General features: G+C 35.6%; 1 protein-coding gene across 2 annotated transcripts; it reads right to left on the reverse strand.

The window, feature by feature from the left end:
* Nucleotides 1–327: 327 nt before the first annotated feature.
* si:ch211-14a17.10 (titin homolog) lies at nucleotides 328–15,888 on the reverse strand. 2 transcript variants are annotated; one of them, XM_056744554.1, is made up of 45 exons: nucleotides 15,789–15,888; nucleotides 15,640–15,698; nucleotides 15,207–15,228; nucleotides 14,060–14,134; nucleotides 13,900–13,965; nucleotides 13,618–13,701; nucleotides 13,199–13,291; nucleotides 13,043–13,102; nucleotides 12,861–12,926; nucleotides 12,676–12,762; nucleotides 12,447–12,536; nucleotides 12,261–12,347; nucleotides 12,100–12,177; nucleotides 10,537–10,626; nucleotides 10,398–10,460; nucleotides 10,142–10,204; nucleotides 9,731–9,790; nucleotides 9,569–9,643; nucleotides 8,905–8,991; nucleotides 8,736–8,813; nucleotides 8,602–8,664; nucleotides 7,890–7,979; nucleotides 7,663–7,752; nucleotides 7,497–7,586; nucleotides 7,303–7,392; nucleotides 7,084–7,173; nucleotides 6,902–6,964; nucleotides 6,762–6,821; nucleotides 6,618–6,677; nucleotides 6,463–6,540; nucleotides 5,436–5,522; nucleotides 5,251–5,331; nucleotides 4,581–4,649; nucleotides 4,336–4,425; nucleotides 3,423–3,500; nucleotides 3,244–3,333; nucleotides 2,991–3,080; nucleotides 2,823–2,912; nucleotides 2,551–2,697; nucleotides 2,275–2,364; nucleotides 2,095–2,172; nucleotides 1,825–1,971; nucleotides 1,330–1,401; nucleotides 1,204–1,230; nucleotides 328–1,119 (listed from the first exon to the last, which is right to left on the reverse strand). In XM_056744554.1, exons 1-45 carry the CDS (start codon nucleotides 15,859–15,861, stop codon nucleotides 560–562), a joined length of 4,026 nt encoding a protein of 1,341 aa, XP_056600532.1. In that variant the 5' UTR covers nucleotides 15,862–15,888; the 3' UTR covers nucleotides 328–559. The 2 variants fall into 2 exon arrangements, with proteins under 2 accessions (XP_056600532.1, XP_056600531.1); XM_056744553.1 differs by having other exon boundaries at nucleotides 13,043–13,117.
* Between the last annotated feature and the right edge of the window lie 1,671 nt (nucleotides 15,889–17,559).

A 17,559-nucleotide genomic window follows, 5' to 3' on the forward strand; every position in this document is an offset into this window, starting at 1 on the left:
AAAATAATGCAAATCTCAGAGATGGATAAAGTTTTGCCTCAATAAACCACAATGGTTACAAACTTGCTTCTGTACACATTACATTCCATTTTCTACCACTTATCCGAACTACCTCGGGTCACGGGGAGCCTGCGCCTATCACAGGAGTCATCGGGCATCAAGGCAGGATACACCCTGGATGGAGTGCCAACCCATCGCAGGGCGCACACACTCACTCATTCACTCACACACTCACACCCTACTGACAATTTTTTCCAGAGATCTTCTGTACACATTTTAAGTTTAATTCACTGGCCATAAAACACACACAAAATTGACTAAATTAAGTTTGCATTTGACTGATAGCATTATTTATTTCTTAAAAAAGCAAAACAATAGATATATTATGTTGGCAAGGATAATCATGTTGTGAAAATCTGACACCCCTAGTGTGAACCCTTTTAACATGACAACGATTCACAGAAACACATGAGAATTTCAAAGCAAAAACATTCGAGCAAGCAATGAATAGTCAAAACATTAAAGGAGATAAATGCATGCTCTTGGTATATCTGTGTCATCACTGCTTGATCCAATCGGTGGATTGAGCTTTCTTTAAGATCAAAGGCGGGTCATTGATATCAGAGTCACTGCATGACTCAATATATGGATAGACAGTTTCCAGAAACTCGATGTCTGTAAACCGACAGACCGAACGCTTCTTGTCCACATCATAAAATTTGATCATTTTACTGTTAAAATCCACCAAAACCCCGATTTTAGTTGTCTCGCCTATTTTAAGCAAAACCTGTGTATCTGCAAGGGCAACATGTCTACCATCTCTTTTCCTGAGAATAACCCAATAGCCTCCTTTAGGACTATAATGTATAAGACCCTTTCTCTGAGCTGAGGCCCTGGCCACCCCCACGACATAGCAGTTTCTTCCAGCCACCTCTACTTCCCAGTAATGCCTTCCACTGTCAAATCCATCCCGTCCCAGAGCTGCAATGGCCGTGTCGTAGCGCTCCGGGTTGTTGGGGACGGGCTGGGGCTTTAGGGAGGTACGTGCCTCTCTTTCATCCTCTGACAGGACGAGTCTGCGGTGTGCGGTTTTCCGGTCTAATCTCGGCCATTCTGACACTGTGGGCACACACAGAAATATTTCAGTTTTTCACAGGACGTACTGTAGCGGAATGATTTTTTTTTGAGAGAACATTGACTTACCAGGCTTAAGTTTTTCTTTTTCTTCTTCTAAACATAGTACCAAAAAAGGGACAGAACATATCGTTAGTTGTGATAGAAATACAGCTAACAATATTTGATTCTCATACGTAAAAATAAAAATCTCACTCCGCAATTTCTCCGCTTCCTCTTTAGTTTTAGTTAGTATTTCTCGAAGATTCTTATTCTCATTGATTGCTTCTATAAAAAGTGCAAATATAACATGTTAATGCAAAAAGGCATTATGCATTGACTTAAAAATGCGTAAAAAATAATAATATTTAAAATAATATTTTAATTAATCATTATATTAGAAAATAAGTTATTTTGTTATATTGAGTGATTGGTACCAGAATAAATATCCCACGCAATCTCACAGCAAAAACATTACTATTTTACAATGTGGCTAATTTGTCCGTTCTCATTCGTACATTTTAGGACGACTTGATTTCGCACCAGTGACGTTATGGGCGGGGCTTCAGTATTGCTTTTTTTCTAATAGTCGTAAGATTCTCAACGTACGCATTACTATGAATAAGCCACCTCGTAAAATTGTCACGTTTTCCTGTGAGATCAGGTTAAACTATCTGTCCACTGTAACAAATATTACTGCATTTTACTCACTGTCGTATTTATTTTTCTCTTTTTCAAGCTCAGCCTTTGAATTATCACGTTCCTTTTGCAATGTAGAAACGTCTTCATCCTTTTGTTTGAGCTTGCGTTCCTTCTCGACAAGATCTTCTTCTTGTCTTTGAAATTTCTTATTTAACTCTAAAAATGGGACAATATGCAAGTGAGAAAACAACATTACCATGAACAGAATATTATTAATAATATTACAACATAGCATTGATAATAAATCTGTGAATTTATTATTTTACAGTATAGTTATACCAGAGACGTGTTTCTGTAAGTTGTTTTTCTTGTCTGTAAGATTTCTCAAGTTGTCGTTCAGTTCGTCCTGCTTCAGTACTGAAACAAAAAGCTGAAATCAATAAAATTGCATACAGTATGTGGCTTTGCACTATGTTTTCAGATTGTGTGAGTGTCAGTTCCGTTTCTAGTGTTTATTACCCAAAGCATCATTTTCATCTTTCATCTTCTTTAGGACGCCTTCGGTATTTGCAAGTTGCTGCTTCTTGGTTTTCAACTGCGTCTCGAGCTCTGAGAAGCAAATATCAGAGCAATATCTATTAAGATGCATGTTTGCATCAAATGATTCATCTCTAGCAATTCTGGCGTACAGTGAATATGATCAACAGTTTGAACTCAACGCATGTCACGCTGACTCCTCTCGTTGTTTCTCTTGTCTTCCTCGGGCAGTACAGAAGATTATTGTTTTCAACTAACCATTGGTTTTCTTCTTTTGTTTCTCCAGCTCATCCTTCACAAGACCCCGTTCTCTTTGCACTGTAGAAATGGTTTTGTTCTTCTCTCTTAGTTTCACGTCTTGTTTAATAATCTCCTTTCTTTGATCTTCCGACAGCTTTTTCAATTCTGATAAAGTGCACAAGACACAGTTTCAACACCGTTGTTATGAGGACTAGATACTTTTTTATTTAATTTAAATGTTTTAATAATGGTAATGAAAAATATGATATTTCATGTGATATTGTTCATACCAGAGATTTCTTCTTGTGCTTTCTTAAGCGAATCTTTTTTCTGCTCTGTGACTTTCTTCAAGTCATCATTCAGATTGTTCAGCCTCTTGACTGAAACAAAAAATCTGTGGTGTAACAATTGTTGGATCTTCAGGAATGAATGGTTTGTATCATAAGATATTTTCTTACTCAAATCAGCATTTTTGGCGCTTGTCTCTTGTAGTTTATTTTCAGCGTTGGCAAGTTGCTTGCTCTTTGTTGTAAGTTGTTCCTGTATCGCTGAAAGAGGAGAAAATATCCTGCCTCATTAATAAAAAAAAAATATGAGTTCTTTGTGAAGGTACACACATCTAATTTCTTCTGCGGCAACACTTTAACAGCATTCGTCTTCTAGCACAGAAGCCTGTTGAACTATACAAAGCACATCAAGAGTAAAACTTACATGTGATCTTCTTTTTAGCCTCTTCTTGCAGCTTTATTGATTTGTTCCTGCTTTCTGTAGCCTCCTTCTCTAGTTGTTTTATCCTTTCCTCTATTGGTTTACAAAAGAAACGCCACGTTTCAAAAGTGTTTCAAAAATCAAAAGTGTAAAATAACTCTCACTGAAATTCGACTTCTTACTCAGCTGATCTGACGGACCACAGTTTGCTTTCAACACCGCAATCTCTTTTTCCTTGTCGTCTATTGCCTTCTTCAGCCCTGAAAAAAAGTAAAAAAATTGTATTTGTTTGCAATTCAAATAAATGACCAGCACTTTTTAAAAGGAGTAGTTCACTTTCAAAATACATTTTCATGATAATGTCCTCACCCCCATGTCATCCAAGATGTTTATGAATTTGTTTCTTTAGTTGAGAAAAAATGAAGGTTTTTGATGAAAACATTACAGGACTTCAGTGGACTCCAAACAGTTGAGGGTCGAAATGACAGTTTCAGTTCCGCTTCAAAGGGCTTTAAACCAGACCAGACCATGAATAAAGGTCTTATCTAGTGAAACCTTCGCTCATTTAAAAAGAAATAAAAAAGTATATGCTTTATGAACAGAAATACTCTGTTCTGCGATGCGTGTTCATGATTTCACAAAATACGTAATTACGTTGAAAAGTTCAACTTGAACCTGCAAGTTTTCTACATAATTATGTATTACGTGTTATTATGAAAGCGCATCGTAGAACAGAGCAAGGGGAGCATTTGTGTTTATAAAGCATATACATTTAATTTGTTTTTTAGAAAATGATTGTTGTTTAACTAGATAAGACCTTTATTCAAGGTCTGGTGTGGTTTAAAGTCCTTTGAAGCTGCACTGTAACTCTCATTTTGACCTTCAACCATTTGGAGTCCACTGAAGTCCACTATATGGAGAAAAATCCTGGAATGTTTTCATCAAAAATCTTCATTTCTTTTCGACTAAAGAATCAAAAACATAAACATCTTGGATGACATGAGTGTAAGAAAATGATCATGAACATTTTTTTTGAAAGTGAACTACTCCTTTAAATAGTTCAGAGATGCAGCATAGAGACATGATTTAATCTACCATTGATTTCCGCAGTGTACTGCTCTTGCATTTTATCTTGTGCCTTTTTCAGTCTGGACATTGATTCCTTTATAGAGATCATCTTCACGGCTGAAACAGATTGAATAAAAACTTCACAGCACTGTAAACTTGGTAACTAATGTGATTATAAAGAGTTATAAAGGCTCCATCGGCTGGAAATACAGGTGTATTGATTCTTTCAGCAGTTCTTTAATGTTATGTAGGTCAACAAGAGTTAAACTCACCCAGATCCAGCCCCTTCTCCCCCGAGGTCTCCAACTTAGTCAACAGACCCTGCAGTTTTGCTTCCAGATCTCAAGAAAGAGAGAAACTTTGCAAATGAAATTAAAGGGGTCATATGGCGCGAAAACGTGTTTTTATGTGTCTGTGTATTATAAGTTGCCCATGCATGTATTAGACACGTAAATAGCAAAAAGGAAAGTGTCAGAACAAATGATGCGTTCTATCTAAAAAAGGTGTCTGAAACACCTCGTGTAACCACACGCCCACAAATCTACATCAGTTTGTGGTAAGATTTGACTAAGACCGCACAAATGTATACACAAGTAAGGTGGTGTACCTGTCAGTAAAACTGAAGAGGAACCTGATGTTCCAAAATATGGTAAGAGGCGTTACATTTCTGTCACACGCTTGCAGTATTCTACCAATCACTACACACTGGTTAACTGGCCAATCAGAGCACAGCTCGCTGTTCAGAGCGAAGAGCTTTGTAATGAATCTGCACGTTTCAGAGAGGAGATACAAACATGCACGCTATGTGGAAAAAAACTGCGTTTTTGAACCTTAAATCGTGTACACACATTGCATTACATCTAACACAAACGATAATATTCGTTTTAATCGTGTCATATGACCCCTTTAAAGAGAACATGTCAATGAACAGATGTTACTCACTGCGTATCTTTGCTAAATTCTCTTCAGTTGGGTTCTCTTGGCGTTTCCATATCTCGGTTAGTAGTTGAAGAATCGTTAGAGCTGGAACGAATCAGTCATTAAATGAGTGAGTAATGCTCTGTCTTCTCACAGAGTACAGGGTGAAGAAGACTAACGTTCTGTTTCTGAAAAAGTGTCATATTTACTTTTGGCTGAAACGTCTCCCTCTGCTTTCAGTTTCTGCTCTGCCTCCGCCAGTTCTTTTCTCTTTTCTTCCAGTTTATTTCTCAGATCTGAGATAATCAGAATTTAATCAAACTTGAATGCGTTTGTGCTTCTGGGCCCGTATTCACCAAACATCTTCAGGCGAAAAGTAGCTCTTAACGTCCCCATTAAGGAGAAACTGTCATAAATAATGCTTGTAATTGTAGGACTCCCGGATTTTTGCTCCCAAGCTACTTATGCCATTTTACAACAATCCTAAAATGTGACTCCCAATCTTCTACATATTTGTACTAAAACCTTTAAATGCTATTAAGAGGAACTCTTAGCGGTAGAAATAAAATGTTCTGTAAATACAGGCCATTTATCACATTGTACATTTCTTGCAGGCAGATAAGAGACGACACACACAGCAAAAAATGACATTCTTAGCATTTTTGTCTTGTTTCTAAAATCAATATACAATGACTCGACCAGAAAAGTGATCCAAATTTAGTTCAGATTAAAAGAATGAAAGACTTAAGTAAATTTATGCAAAAAACAAGTAAAAACTTCGGCCCAAGGGGTGAGAGAAATAAACAAACCTACATTGCAAAAATTACTAAATTGTTAATTTTGAAAAATAATCTTGAATTTTGGTTGAACTTTTTCTTAGTCGCTAAATTCAAGATTATTTTTCTTCCTCCATTGTCAGATTTTGCTTGTTTTAGGCACAAATTCACTGAAATTTCATATTTTTGGTCTAAAAACAAGACAGTTCATTTTTCTCATCAAGGAAATGCTTCTTGATTCAAGAAGCATTTCTACTGGAAAACAAGAAAAAAAGACCAAGTAAACCAGTCATTATTGCAGTGAAGACACTTTGTAGGAATGTCATTTTTTGCAGTTTACCATTAACTCACATTATAGAGAGCACATACGTTCTGATGTATTTTATGTTTACATCAGGTAAAATACATCTTAATGGATAAACGCTGCAAAGTGCTCGATGTCAAAATCAATAAACTGCACCTTCACTATCTGATGTTCCTTCTGTGAGTTGCTTGTCCAGATTCTCCACTTCATCGATTAAAATTTTTAAGAAAAAAACTGAGAAAACAACGGAGAGAGAAAATCAGTCAAGTTATGTAAGACATGTTGTCTATCGTAGAATACCAGCGTCTCACCTTTCTGAAGGACTGTACTGTTCAATTCAGACACCGTTTCTTCATATTTTACCTGCATTTCTGTAAGAAACAAACACCAAGAACCCTCTTTCACAACTGATCCGGTGTTATGAGTTTGGACAGACAGATTACCACAAAACTTACTCTCATACTGATCTTTGAGTTCAGGGCATTCTGCCGTCTTTTTAAGATCTCGCTTCAACTCTAGACAGTAAAACAGATGGTTGATGAATGAGATGATCATTACAAAAGCTTGATATTGCACACTGTATGTGTCGTGTTACTTTTATTCTCTTCTTGGATTCGGGAATTTTCCTCCTCTTTCTTCAATAGGTTGTCCTGAAGGCCTAGAGAGAACGCCAGAATGTAGTTATATTGGGGGAGTTTATAAAACAGCACAATGCTGATGTGCACTAAAGAAGAGAGGGACATCATAACAAGATGAATAATGATGAATGAATCTCACCAGCTATTCTGGCATTGACCCGTGCTTCCGTTTCTTGCATTTGCTGCTTCATGTCTTTCATTTCATCAAGAAGAGTGTTTATCTTCAGAACTGTGAGGACATCAGGTTAAATGGTGAAGATTTAAACTGCAGTTTTCTGAGATGAAGACTGGTCACATATGCAAATCCACAAAACGTTTTCTCATTGGACAAAAGTATGAAAATCTTTTCCGCACTCACATTGCTTCGCTATTTTTGCGTCCTTTTCCTTCAGTTCTTTGGTTGCGTTGTTCAATTCCTTAGTATGCTGTCTTAGTTGTTCTTCAAGATCTGCGACAGAGACAAAGGTTATGGTTGAGTTTGGGCGGCCCATGATCCTTTGCTCTGGACGTGTACGAAAACACAGCCGCAACATTACTAAATGTGACTGAAACCTTCTTTATTCTGCTTTGTCATCTTGTCTGCGTCATCTATCTGGATTTCCAACGTCGTCACTTCTTTCTTCAATGCAGCAATTTCTTTTTCTGCAAATCAAGTATTTTTCACGCGATAGTTTAGACTCAAAAATATGATAGGGATCACAAACAGATTTTCACTTACCAAGCTGACTGCTGTTGGTGGTTCCAGCCTCCAGTTCCTTGATTTTTTCATTCAGCAAGTTCTCCGTGTTTTTGAGTTTCCTTTGAAGATCTGCAGGAAAAGGCGGAAAGTTAAACTTGTTCCTTAAAACAACGCTCCAGATCAGCTGCTCATCATCTTTCCATTTGAGCAATTCATGTATTCATCAAAGAAAAAGAAATATTACAAAGCCACTGTCTGTCACAAACCAGTTTTCTTCATCTCAATCTGGTCAGTCACAGTCTTCAGCATTTCTATTATCCAGGTTACATCAGACTGAAGGGCCATGATTTTCAGCACTGACAAGAGAATGGTTAATATTAACTGGTTAATATATCATCAGATACATTGAATTTGTAGACTATATTGTTCCTCAAAATAAATCAATTAACAAATTATACATCTGTAAAAATAGGAAACAGAGGAACTGATGTGAGCCAGTACGTATTTACTTGGAAGTGCACAAAAACTCTTGAAATTATGAATATAACTACACATCAGTCTATAATAAAACAATGTAAAAATTGAATGAGGTTTAACGTGCTGATTTCGATAATCACATCAATTTTTTACCATCAATGGTACTCACATTTATACATTTGGGTTTTATTACTCGTACGCAGAAATGACAAGGTACTGCCATAACACTGATCTCAAAACAACAGTTTTAACATAACAGTTATTAAAAATGAGTCAAGACATCAGAAGTATACATTTGATGTTTTTTGTCTTTTATGACAACTGTCCTCACAAACTTCCAGACGTAGTCACTCAACATTGCTTCAATTACTATATTTTTCTGACAGTGATAATTTGACTTTGTTTTTTATAACATGTGAAAATCTGTACAGTTTTTGTTTATTTGCTCCACAGATTTGATCAAGTACTATAAAAAGGTCGGGAGAAACAATAACTACTTACTGGGTTTTGTAGGATCATTGTCGTCTAATTCTGCGATCAAGTTCAGCAGATTCTTCTGCAGGTCTATAAGAAGAAGAAATGTAAACTTTCTTCATCAGCATTTCGTATGCATGTTACATGCAACCGATACTCACCACTGATTTTATTAAAATCATCTGGATCTTCACTCTGTAGTCTCCAAATGTCCTCCATCTGTGATATCACCTGTAAAACTAAGAGACGGAGACGACGACATGAATGCTTAAAAGTGCATCGGTAGACATGAGTCAATCCTTATGTCAGAGAAAATGAACAAGATCAAACTTTTGTCAGAGTTGCGTTGATTTTTCTTAAGGTCCTCCATAAGATTATTTTGCTCTTTGATTTTTCTATCCAGTTTTTCTTTCAAATCTATAAAAAAACACATTTCAGGATTGTGCAATATTGTGTATTTAGGGCTATCAAACGATTAATCGCGATTAATTGCATCCAGGATAAAAGTTTGCGTCTACAAAACACATGCCTGTGCACTGTGCATATTCATTTTGTATATTAAAACATATAAATGTATGTAAGAAAAATATAAAATAGTAAAAAATAAACATTTACATTTATGCACTTTTATCTAAAGCGACTTACATGCATTACCCACACCTTGCATTGTTAACGTAATGCTCTTATCACTGAGCTATACTGAAACATTACAGTATTAATAATTTAAATCAGTGGCAAATATAAAAATACATACAAATTTTTCCTAAACATTACACTTGTATGTGTATATGTTCATAAATACAAAATGTATATGCACAGTACACAGATATTTGTGTAAACACAAACTTTAATTCTGAATGCGATTAATCGCGATTAATCGTTTGACAGCACTAGAAACTATTTAAGCTTTTAATTATGTTTTCTCTTTTGACTTTTGACAATACTAACTGCTATATAAATGGTGTAAGTTTTAAAAAAACAAATATAGCCATACTGTCGTTAGATGAAACTGCTTTGATTTGTTTCTCTATTTGGTCTATTTCCATGCCCAGTGAAATGATCCGGAGAGCTGTGAAAAACAAATGTTTCCATTTAGATTGTGTAAATAATAGATGCTGAAATGCTATTCGATATTTTACTTGTTATCACACTCAACTGTTTTTTGAGGTTGAATCAGACATCTGGCCTATCTGAGCTGTCAGATCAGTCTCAATGTCTGAAAAATAAAGCAATAAATCGATCAAGTAAGGGATAATCCACGGCTAGCCATGGATTATCCCGTTTACACCATGGTTATTTGCCAAATAAAAGCTTTTATTGATGTTTACGTTGTCATTATAGATCAAACAGGTGAAAATGACGGTTATTTTATCAGATCATTTTAAATGTAATCAAACTGACTGGAGCTACGCATGCTTAAAGGCTTTTAATGCACACCTTCCAGCCAACCAGAATCCATTATCAAACAGACCATGGTATAATACACAATAATAGACCTTTAATTTTTTTTATTTAACTTCTTGCATCATTGTGTATGCGGGAGCTTGAAGACAGTAAAGAGTCTCACTTATGTAAATCTCCATCATGTCTGTGCATTCCTGTTTCCAATCAGACAGGTGTTTACGTAAATCTGGGTAAATAAGTAATCACGATTACTGACCACATAATGTCATACTGTTTTATCAATAAAGAAATATGTACAAATAATTTAAATGTTTTTTTAATGACTGTAGTGTCACATAGGCTACCACCAGGGGGTGCAACAACTTTAATAGCTTACTGGAAGTCACCAAATCAATCTTAAATAATAACATAAATCTTACTGTGATTGTCAACCCGGAGATATGTGTTTCTATCCTGTTCCTTTTCGAGTTGTGCCTGGAGATCTGACAAAACAAAACCAGGAGTCACACAAATCGCATCTAAAATAAAATATCTACAATGAACCGTTCAAAATCTCACCGGTTATTTGATACTCATGTGCTTTCATTTGTCCATGCGCGCTTTTTACTGCCTCCATATATTCGAACTGGAGAGCAAGAATTCTTGAAACTAAAATAGCAAAATAGAAACACACTTTCCATTAAGGTTCCCTTTACAAAGCATTTGTAAATGTGCTCATTAATGATTAAAAAGTCATTTCCAAATGCATTATAAAGCAGAAATAACTGCGTTAATAAAAAGGATTCTAGAAAATACCTGCTGTTTTAACTCACATGTTATTAATGCATAATAAATGTTTTTATACATTATTTATCTGTAAAATGGGCTGTCAGATGAGTGACTGCAGGGTGATATGTTGGTTTTTCTTATTATTTTATATTTCATGAATGGTTCATGTGAATCCATTATATTGACTGGACTACTGCAATGCACTACTGGGAGGACTTCCACCTTGCACAACCAATGATCCAGAATGCTGCGGCAAGAGTTATCTTTAATGAACCAAAGAGAGCACACGTCACTCCTCTACTCATTAAGCTACATTGGCTTCCCGTAGTCGCTCGCATCAAATTCAAGACTCTGCTCCTGGCCTACAAGACCACTACTGGTTCGGCACCACCTTATCTTAAATCGTTAATGCAGACATATGTACCCGCCAGATCCCTACGCTCTGCAAACGAACGACGTCTTGTGGTGCCATCTCATAAAGGCAAAAAATCTCTCCGGATCTGTTCCACCTATGTGGAATGATCTGCCCACTGCTACAAGATCTGCAGATTCTGTAGCCATCTTTAAGAAACGCCTGAAAACACATCTCTTCCGCCAACATCTGACTGATCTGTTCTGACTCTTTTCTTCTCTACTCTTTTCTTCTCTACTCTTAAAAAAAAGTATGAATGAATGGTTCCGTATACTGTGTTAGGCTATATGAGACCAGTCTTCTTTTTGATTGCACTTATGCTTTTGTTGTACTTATGCTGTCCCAATTGCTTCCATTATCTACCCCACTTGTAAGTCGCTTTGGATAAAAGCGTCTGCTAAATGACTAAATGTGAATGTAAATATTGGCACACTTTCATGGTTTGCTAACATTTATAACTCTTAACATATTTGTTTCTAAAGTTGTTAATGAATCCTTCACAGGCATCAACTTTTCTTTAAAGTGTACTTTCATGGGCAACATGGTTTGAAAAGTGACATAAGAAACGAAATATACAAATATAAGAAAAACCAACATAACACACTATAGTGTCCAGTCTGACAGCCTATTCGCAAACAACATCAATATAATAATGAATCTGCTTTGGGGTCAAGAAAATAATGGATAAAAAAAAAATCTTAAGCATGTATATCATGTGAGTTAAAAATGGCTCAATTATTGGCAGGTATTCCATTACAATCCCCCTTTTATTTATGCCGTTATATCTTCTTTATAATGCTTTTGTAAATGACGTATTAAGTATTAATGAGCACATTTATAAATGCTTTATGAAGGGAACTTTAATGTAAAGTGTTACTGGTGTGATACATTAATAATACAATAGTGTACGATTCCTGAGATGATAACAGAAAGAAACATACTCAGCTTGTCCTTTCCCTTCAATTTGGCAATGCTTTCCATTATTTCTTTTTTTCTTGCATTAGCATCCTTTATTTGATCTGTAAAAACAGTGACAAGATGACGGATAAATTCACATCAAATCCAAATAAATAATGCTTGATTATATTTTCAATTGAAGCACCGTCAAGTTGTAGAAGTGTTTGGTTAATAGCGGACATCTCAGCATCCAGGTCCTTTATTTCTTTCTCTAATGCTGCTATGTGTTTGTCTGTGAATTCACAACAGGAAATGCAAATAATAATAAGTAACCTGTTATCTGTCATGTCACGGAGCGATGCTTTGCATATAGAACTGTGGCTGGAAATACCGTATTTAGCTGTTTCGTCTTTCGCATCTATTCTATCCTCCATCAGGTCTTTTAGGAGGTCATTTCTGTCCTTAAGTTTGGTGTTTATTACTGTCAAACACATATCACATGTGTGTCAACATTCATTGCAAGAAAAGAAATCAGCACATTGATAAAATGTGATAGATGAACAAAAGTAATGTGATGTGCATTACTACATTGGCTTCAGGATGAGAATTTAGTAGCTCACCATCAATCTGTGTTTGTCTCTTGTATTTCTCAGAGGTTTGGGTCATGAGGTCCATCGCTGCCATCTGCATTTTTACTATCTGCAGCACTAAAAAGCAAATGTTTAAATTGTGTAATTTCGTGAAAAAATCAGCTGTTCGCATCTTCCTCATGGGTATTTATCATATAAGTATTTCTTAAGCTCACCCTGCTGTGACATCCCATCTTGCTTGCCTGGTTGCTTGATCTTGTCTTCCAAGTATTTTTTTAATTCTGTGAATTAAACGCAGTTCAGTTTTAAAACATATTTAACACTGATACATATCAACAGGTTAGATCCTCTGATTTATTTAAATGTAGAAAGTTGAAAGAATCAGTGCAAGCCGTACCATTAAGAAGGGTTGATGTCGCCATGTTGTTTTTTAACGGCTCAGTGCTTATCTTCAAACCTACATCAGAAAAAGCTGTGGTCAACAGATTGAGCAAGACTCAAAACACAGTGTCAATGTGGTATTGCTCCATGCATAAGGGTGTGTCCACTGTACCTGCTGCTCGCTTGACAATTTTAACATTTCTTGAATATTCTTTCATCATATCCACAAGGTCTTTTTTTGATTCCCTTTGGCGTGCTTCCAGGTCTTTTGAATAAAAAACTCAATTTAAGAATTTACTTATACATATACCACCAGTTGTGATGAACAAAATCGATCTGAAGATATCAGCTCTTTGTGTTAAAGGCGGGATAACATGCTATGACACTGTTGAACGCTTCTCGTGCTTATCATGGTCAACTTGTTAAAATACAAGTTGGACGTTTGACGTAGTATTTCTGTGCTTGATACCCTCATCCAGCAGTCCAACTTTTTTCGGAAAGTTTTTTAAAAGTCTGGATCCCTGTTGCGTTACTAGTGCTCAAATAAATTGCATACATGCATATATGTTCAATAGAAGTGTTGGAACGCACCTGCGGTCTTTTTGACATCTCTCTCTGTGTGTAGTTCCACATCCAGCTCTTGTAAGTCAATGATCTTCTGCAAAATGACTAAAACTGTGCAGGGAAAAAAGGAGGGGGTCAAATGTGTCGGTAATTCATAGTGGATTAGGATGCTTTGCCAAAAATACCAGATTTAAATGATATCACTTGAGATTATACACTTTATTACACACAAATTTCCATTGAATATTGATAATCATTTAATCATTATATAAATCTCAGCTGTGTTCATCAAGATTATTTTCTACATACCGTCCTTGGCTGGGATATTGGTAGTATCAAGTTGTTTAAAGAGATCATATAGTTGAGTTTTAAGACCTTCAAATCGAAACATTATGATAAATGATGAGTGGAAAACATATCACATGAGCAGAAAAAAACAGAACACATGTGATACAGTGGGGAGACTTACCATCAATATTGTCCTTTGCTATTTTGAAAGAATCCTTACATTTAATCTTCATCTCTTCAAGATCTTTTTGTAGGTCTAAAAAAGTAAATATAACGGCTGAACAAAGCATTGTAAAAAATATTTGTTGTTTTTGTTGGATCAATTTAAAAATGGTTCCATTTAGATTTTGTGTTAATTCAAACTCAAGGAATTTCTCAGTGAATTTATTAAACTCGTTGGGTTGACTGATATTTTGAAGTTGATTTTACTCAACATTTTACAGCAACCAGGTAACTTATTTTTGTAAATTGAACCAATTTTTTAAGTTTTACAGTTCTCCATCAGAAAGAATAACACTGTCTGGTCATGTTGTTTGTTTACCCTGTAGTAAAACATCATGTAAATATCTAATCATGCATCTGAGATTGGTTAAAGATACCTACAATTTTCTTATTATTTACTCAACTAAAATCGGTTTGCTTTTTTGAAATACCAAACTACACTCCAGTGGACTAAGCTAACTATAACCCAAAATTTCAAAAGAAGTTTTGCAAAGAATTGAAAGGCTGTTTCAGTGTCAATACTGTTTTTTTTAAGGCGGCATGAATCGGAAGTAGCGATAGTCTTTTTTCTGTATATCCGAGTGAAACAACATCTGAAATGAGAAAGAATGTAGGGCAGGACTTGAATCATTGAAAGTTGGGGGTTTTATCAACAAAATGGAGTCCAGTTTGTTACCTATTTTGCATTCAGTCAGTCATTCTTTCACGGGGGGGTTAACGTTTTTAATTAAATATTTCAAGTGCAAATTAAATAAAAAGACGGAGAATGTGGTGTAAGGATAAATAATCGACCCATTTGACCGAATGATGACAGATGCTTAAGTTTTAAGTGAACTGTCCCTTTAAGCAATTATATGATTGTTTGCTCTCTGTTGATGTCTATGCGTTTGATGACTCCGAGGTTAACTCTGAGGTTCTCATTTAACATTTTCTACATTTTCAAAGATTATTTATTTACAATTACAGTACATACAGCATTCTGCTTGTTTAATCAATAAATAACTGTAAACGAAACCATTCCAAATGATGATGAATTTACCGTCTTCTATGACTCTCCTTGATCCTCCTTTGCCACATTACATACATAACATACATAACACACATACCTGAACAGTCCTTAGTCGTTGACTGAAAGAAAACGAAAGAGATTCAAATGTGTAACTGTGTCACTTTGGTACATTTGATTATATAAATTGACACGTAATGGCTTCCAAAACCAAAAGTCTCCTTCCAAAAGTCTTACCTCAAAAGCTATTTCTTTTCTCAATAGAAGATACTTGAGTAACTAAACATGTATAAAATATCTGACTTGAAAATAAAATCAGTGAATTTGTTCACACTGAAAATCCGTCCGTTCTGGACTTAAATATACTGTTAATGTAACAGGTAATGTTCCAATAAGATGTCAATGATGCTTCATTAATCATTTTAGTGTATACCGACTAAACTAGACCTATTTGCCAATGCACTAAACTCTTTAAATTATGACTATACCTCATATGTTTCACAAAATGTCAAATGTGTATCTGTGAAACCAACCTCAAATGGAGTCGAATTATCACCATTCAAACCTGAGACATCAGTTGCATTCACAGGACCTAAATTACGATTAAAATATCAAAGCACTCTCGTGGTTTGTCATTCAGTCTTTTTCTCCTGATATAAAATCAAAGCCGTGTTAATCTTACCACATTTAATCCCTGGACACCTGCAGATAGACACAAAGAAAGAACAAAGCAAGAGTTTCTCCCGCCACCCCATTATTTTGACTGACAGAAACCTGACGACGGGACCGATGCTCTTGGTGCTTTTTATATGAAGAGCACACTATTGCCTAACACTTTCACAATATTCCGTTCATTTCTTGTATGATGTTAAGATAACGTGGGTTGTGCGGACACTCTTCCAGTAAAGACTTAGAATTAAGATTTTGAACGAAATCTGTTCAACATTGTTTATGTACAAGTTCAGACATTTCAACCACCGATGGTTCAGGTACAACTGCAACCACCTCCAGGCAGACAAGTAGATGCTAAGTGTAGCCTAGCCCTACATTTTTGGAATTTTAGAGAAACACTTTGTCATTTAGCATCTGGCCAAACCAATTGATTGTTGGCCTACATCCCTTTTGAAAAATACAGCAAATGCTTGTTTGGTATGTTTTGTTCTGTTTTTTCTTTGTTCTGGTATAAGATGGTCATGTGCTGGTTTAAGATGGTCCTCAACTGGTCATGTGCTGGCCCATAGCTAATTAAACTGGTCAACCATAATCAAAACATACCTAACCCAGCATATGCTAGAATGTAGAGTTTGTGGCTGAGAGCAAGGTTAACTAGTGTAACCTAGTGACCTTAGTGAGTTAATAACACACTTATCTTCAGTGCAAAAATACTTCACATTACGCAATACAAGCAAGGCACGCCCAACCCTGAGCTTGGTGATAACATGGCGGTTTTGTATGTGGCAAATGTCAATGACATTGCAAGCTTATCAACAGTTAATACACTGCAAAAAATGACTTTCTTACTTTCTAAAAGAAAGTATTAAATTTCTAAAAATTCTTGAATAAAGATGCATTTTCTTGATCAGCAAAACAACACAAGAAAATCTTGTTTTTGGAATAAAAGATGAAATTCCTGTGAATTTTCTACATAAAACAAGCAAATCAATTCAAAGAAAAGTAATCTTGAATTTAGTGACTAAGAAAAAGGTCAACCTTCATTCAAGACTATTTTTCGTACCCCATTGGCAGATTTTTTGCTTGTTTCATGTACGAATTCAGAGAAATTTCATCTTTTGTTCCAAAAAACAAGACTTATTTCTTGTGTTGTTTTGTTGATCAAGAAAATTTTGACTGATTGCAGTGTAGGAACAATGTACTTCCAAAACATTGAAAAAAATCTTCAAAAACTCCAATAGTTGAGTTTATTTGTCAGCTTTATACGACTACAGCTTCTCTCAAGTGATGTTAAAAAGTGATAATATTTGGTATAACAACAACACCATTGTCATTGATAAGAGCAATGACCTCTGAACATATGATGCCTCACTCTTATTGCCAAGATTATATCTTGGAATCTTTTCATGATCCATGACATTTCAATCTGTTGAGATTCACATCGGTCCCATCAGCCATCGGTCAACAACGCACAACTGGAACTCTATGTGGCTCATTTTCTAAATGCTGCCTTCATGAAATCTCTGAAATTCGATAATTTCCACTCCAACCTGGAAATTATGGAACGGTGCTCTTTTAATGTTAGCGGATATTTGTAATGTTTAAATGTTACTAAATACTTTCAATGTCTCTTAATCCAGACGTTAGTTCTGGCTTGAAGTGGGAATTATCAAAGCATGTGAAGACAGCATAACCCGGAACAAACACTTCTTAGTCAAAGCAAACTGTAAGACTACACTCCTAAAGTCCCAGTGAAATAAAAAATGACAATTCTTATTTTT

This window comes from Triplophysa dalaica, chromosome 3 (genome assembly GCF_015846415.1).
Source record: "Triplophysa dalaica isolate WHDGS20190420 chromosome 3, ASM1584641v1, whole genome shotgun sequence".
Classification (NCBI taxonomy): domain Eukaryota; kingdom Metazoa; phylum Chordata; class Actinopteri; order Cypriniformes; family Nemacheilidae; genus Triplophysa; species Triplophysa dalaica.

What these genes read in the sequence shown, in the direction of transcription:
- si:ch211-14a17.10 (XM_056744553.1), bottom strand. Translation starts at nt 15,861, where the DNA reads ATGGGGTGGCGGGAGAAACTCTTGCTTTGTTCTTTCTTTGTGTCTATC. An exon ending in TGATTTTAATAAAATCAGTG is followed by an intron (nt 8,665 to 8,735) that starts GTGAGTATCGGT and finishes TTCTTCTTATAG; the next exon opens with ACCTGCAGAAGAATCTGCTG. An exon ending in TGGTCCGTCAGATCAGCTGA is followed by an intron (nt 3,334 to 3,422) that starts GTAAGAAGTCGA and finishes GTAAACCAATAG; the next exon opens with AGGAAAGGATAAAACAACTA.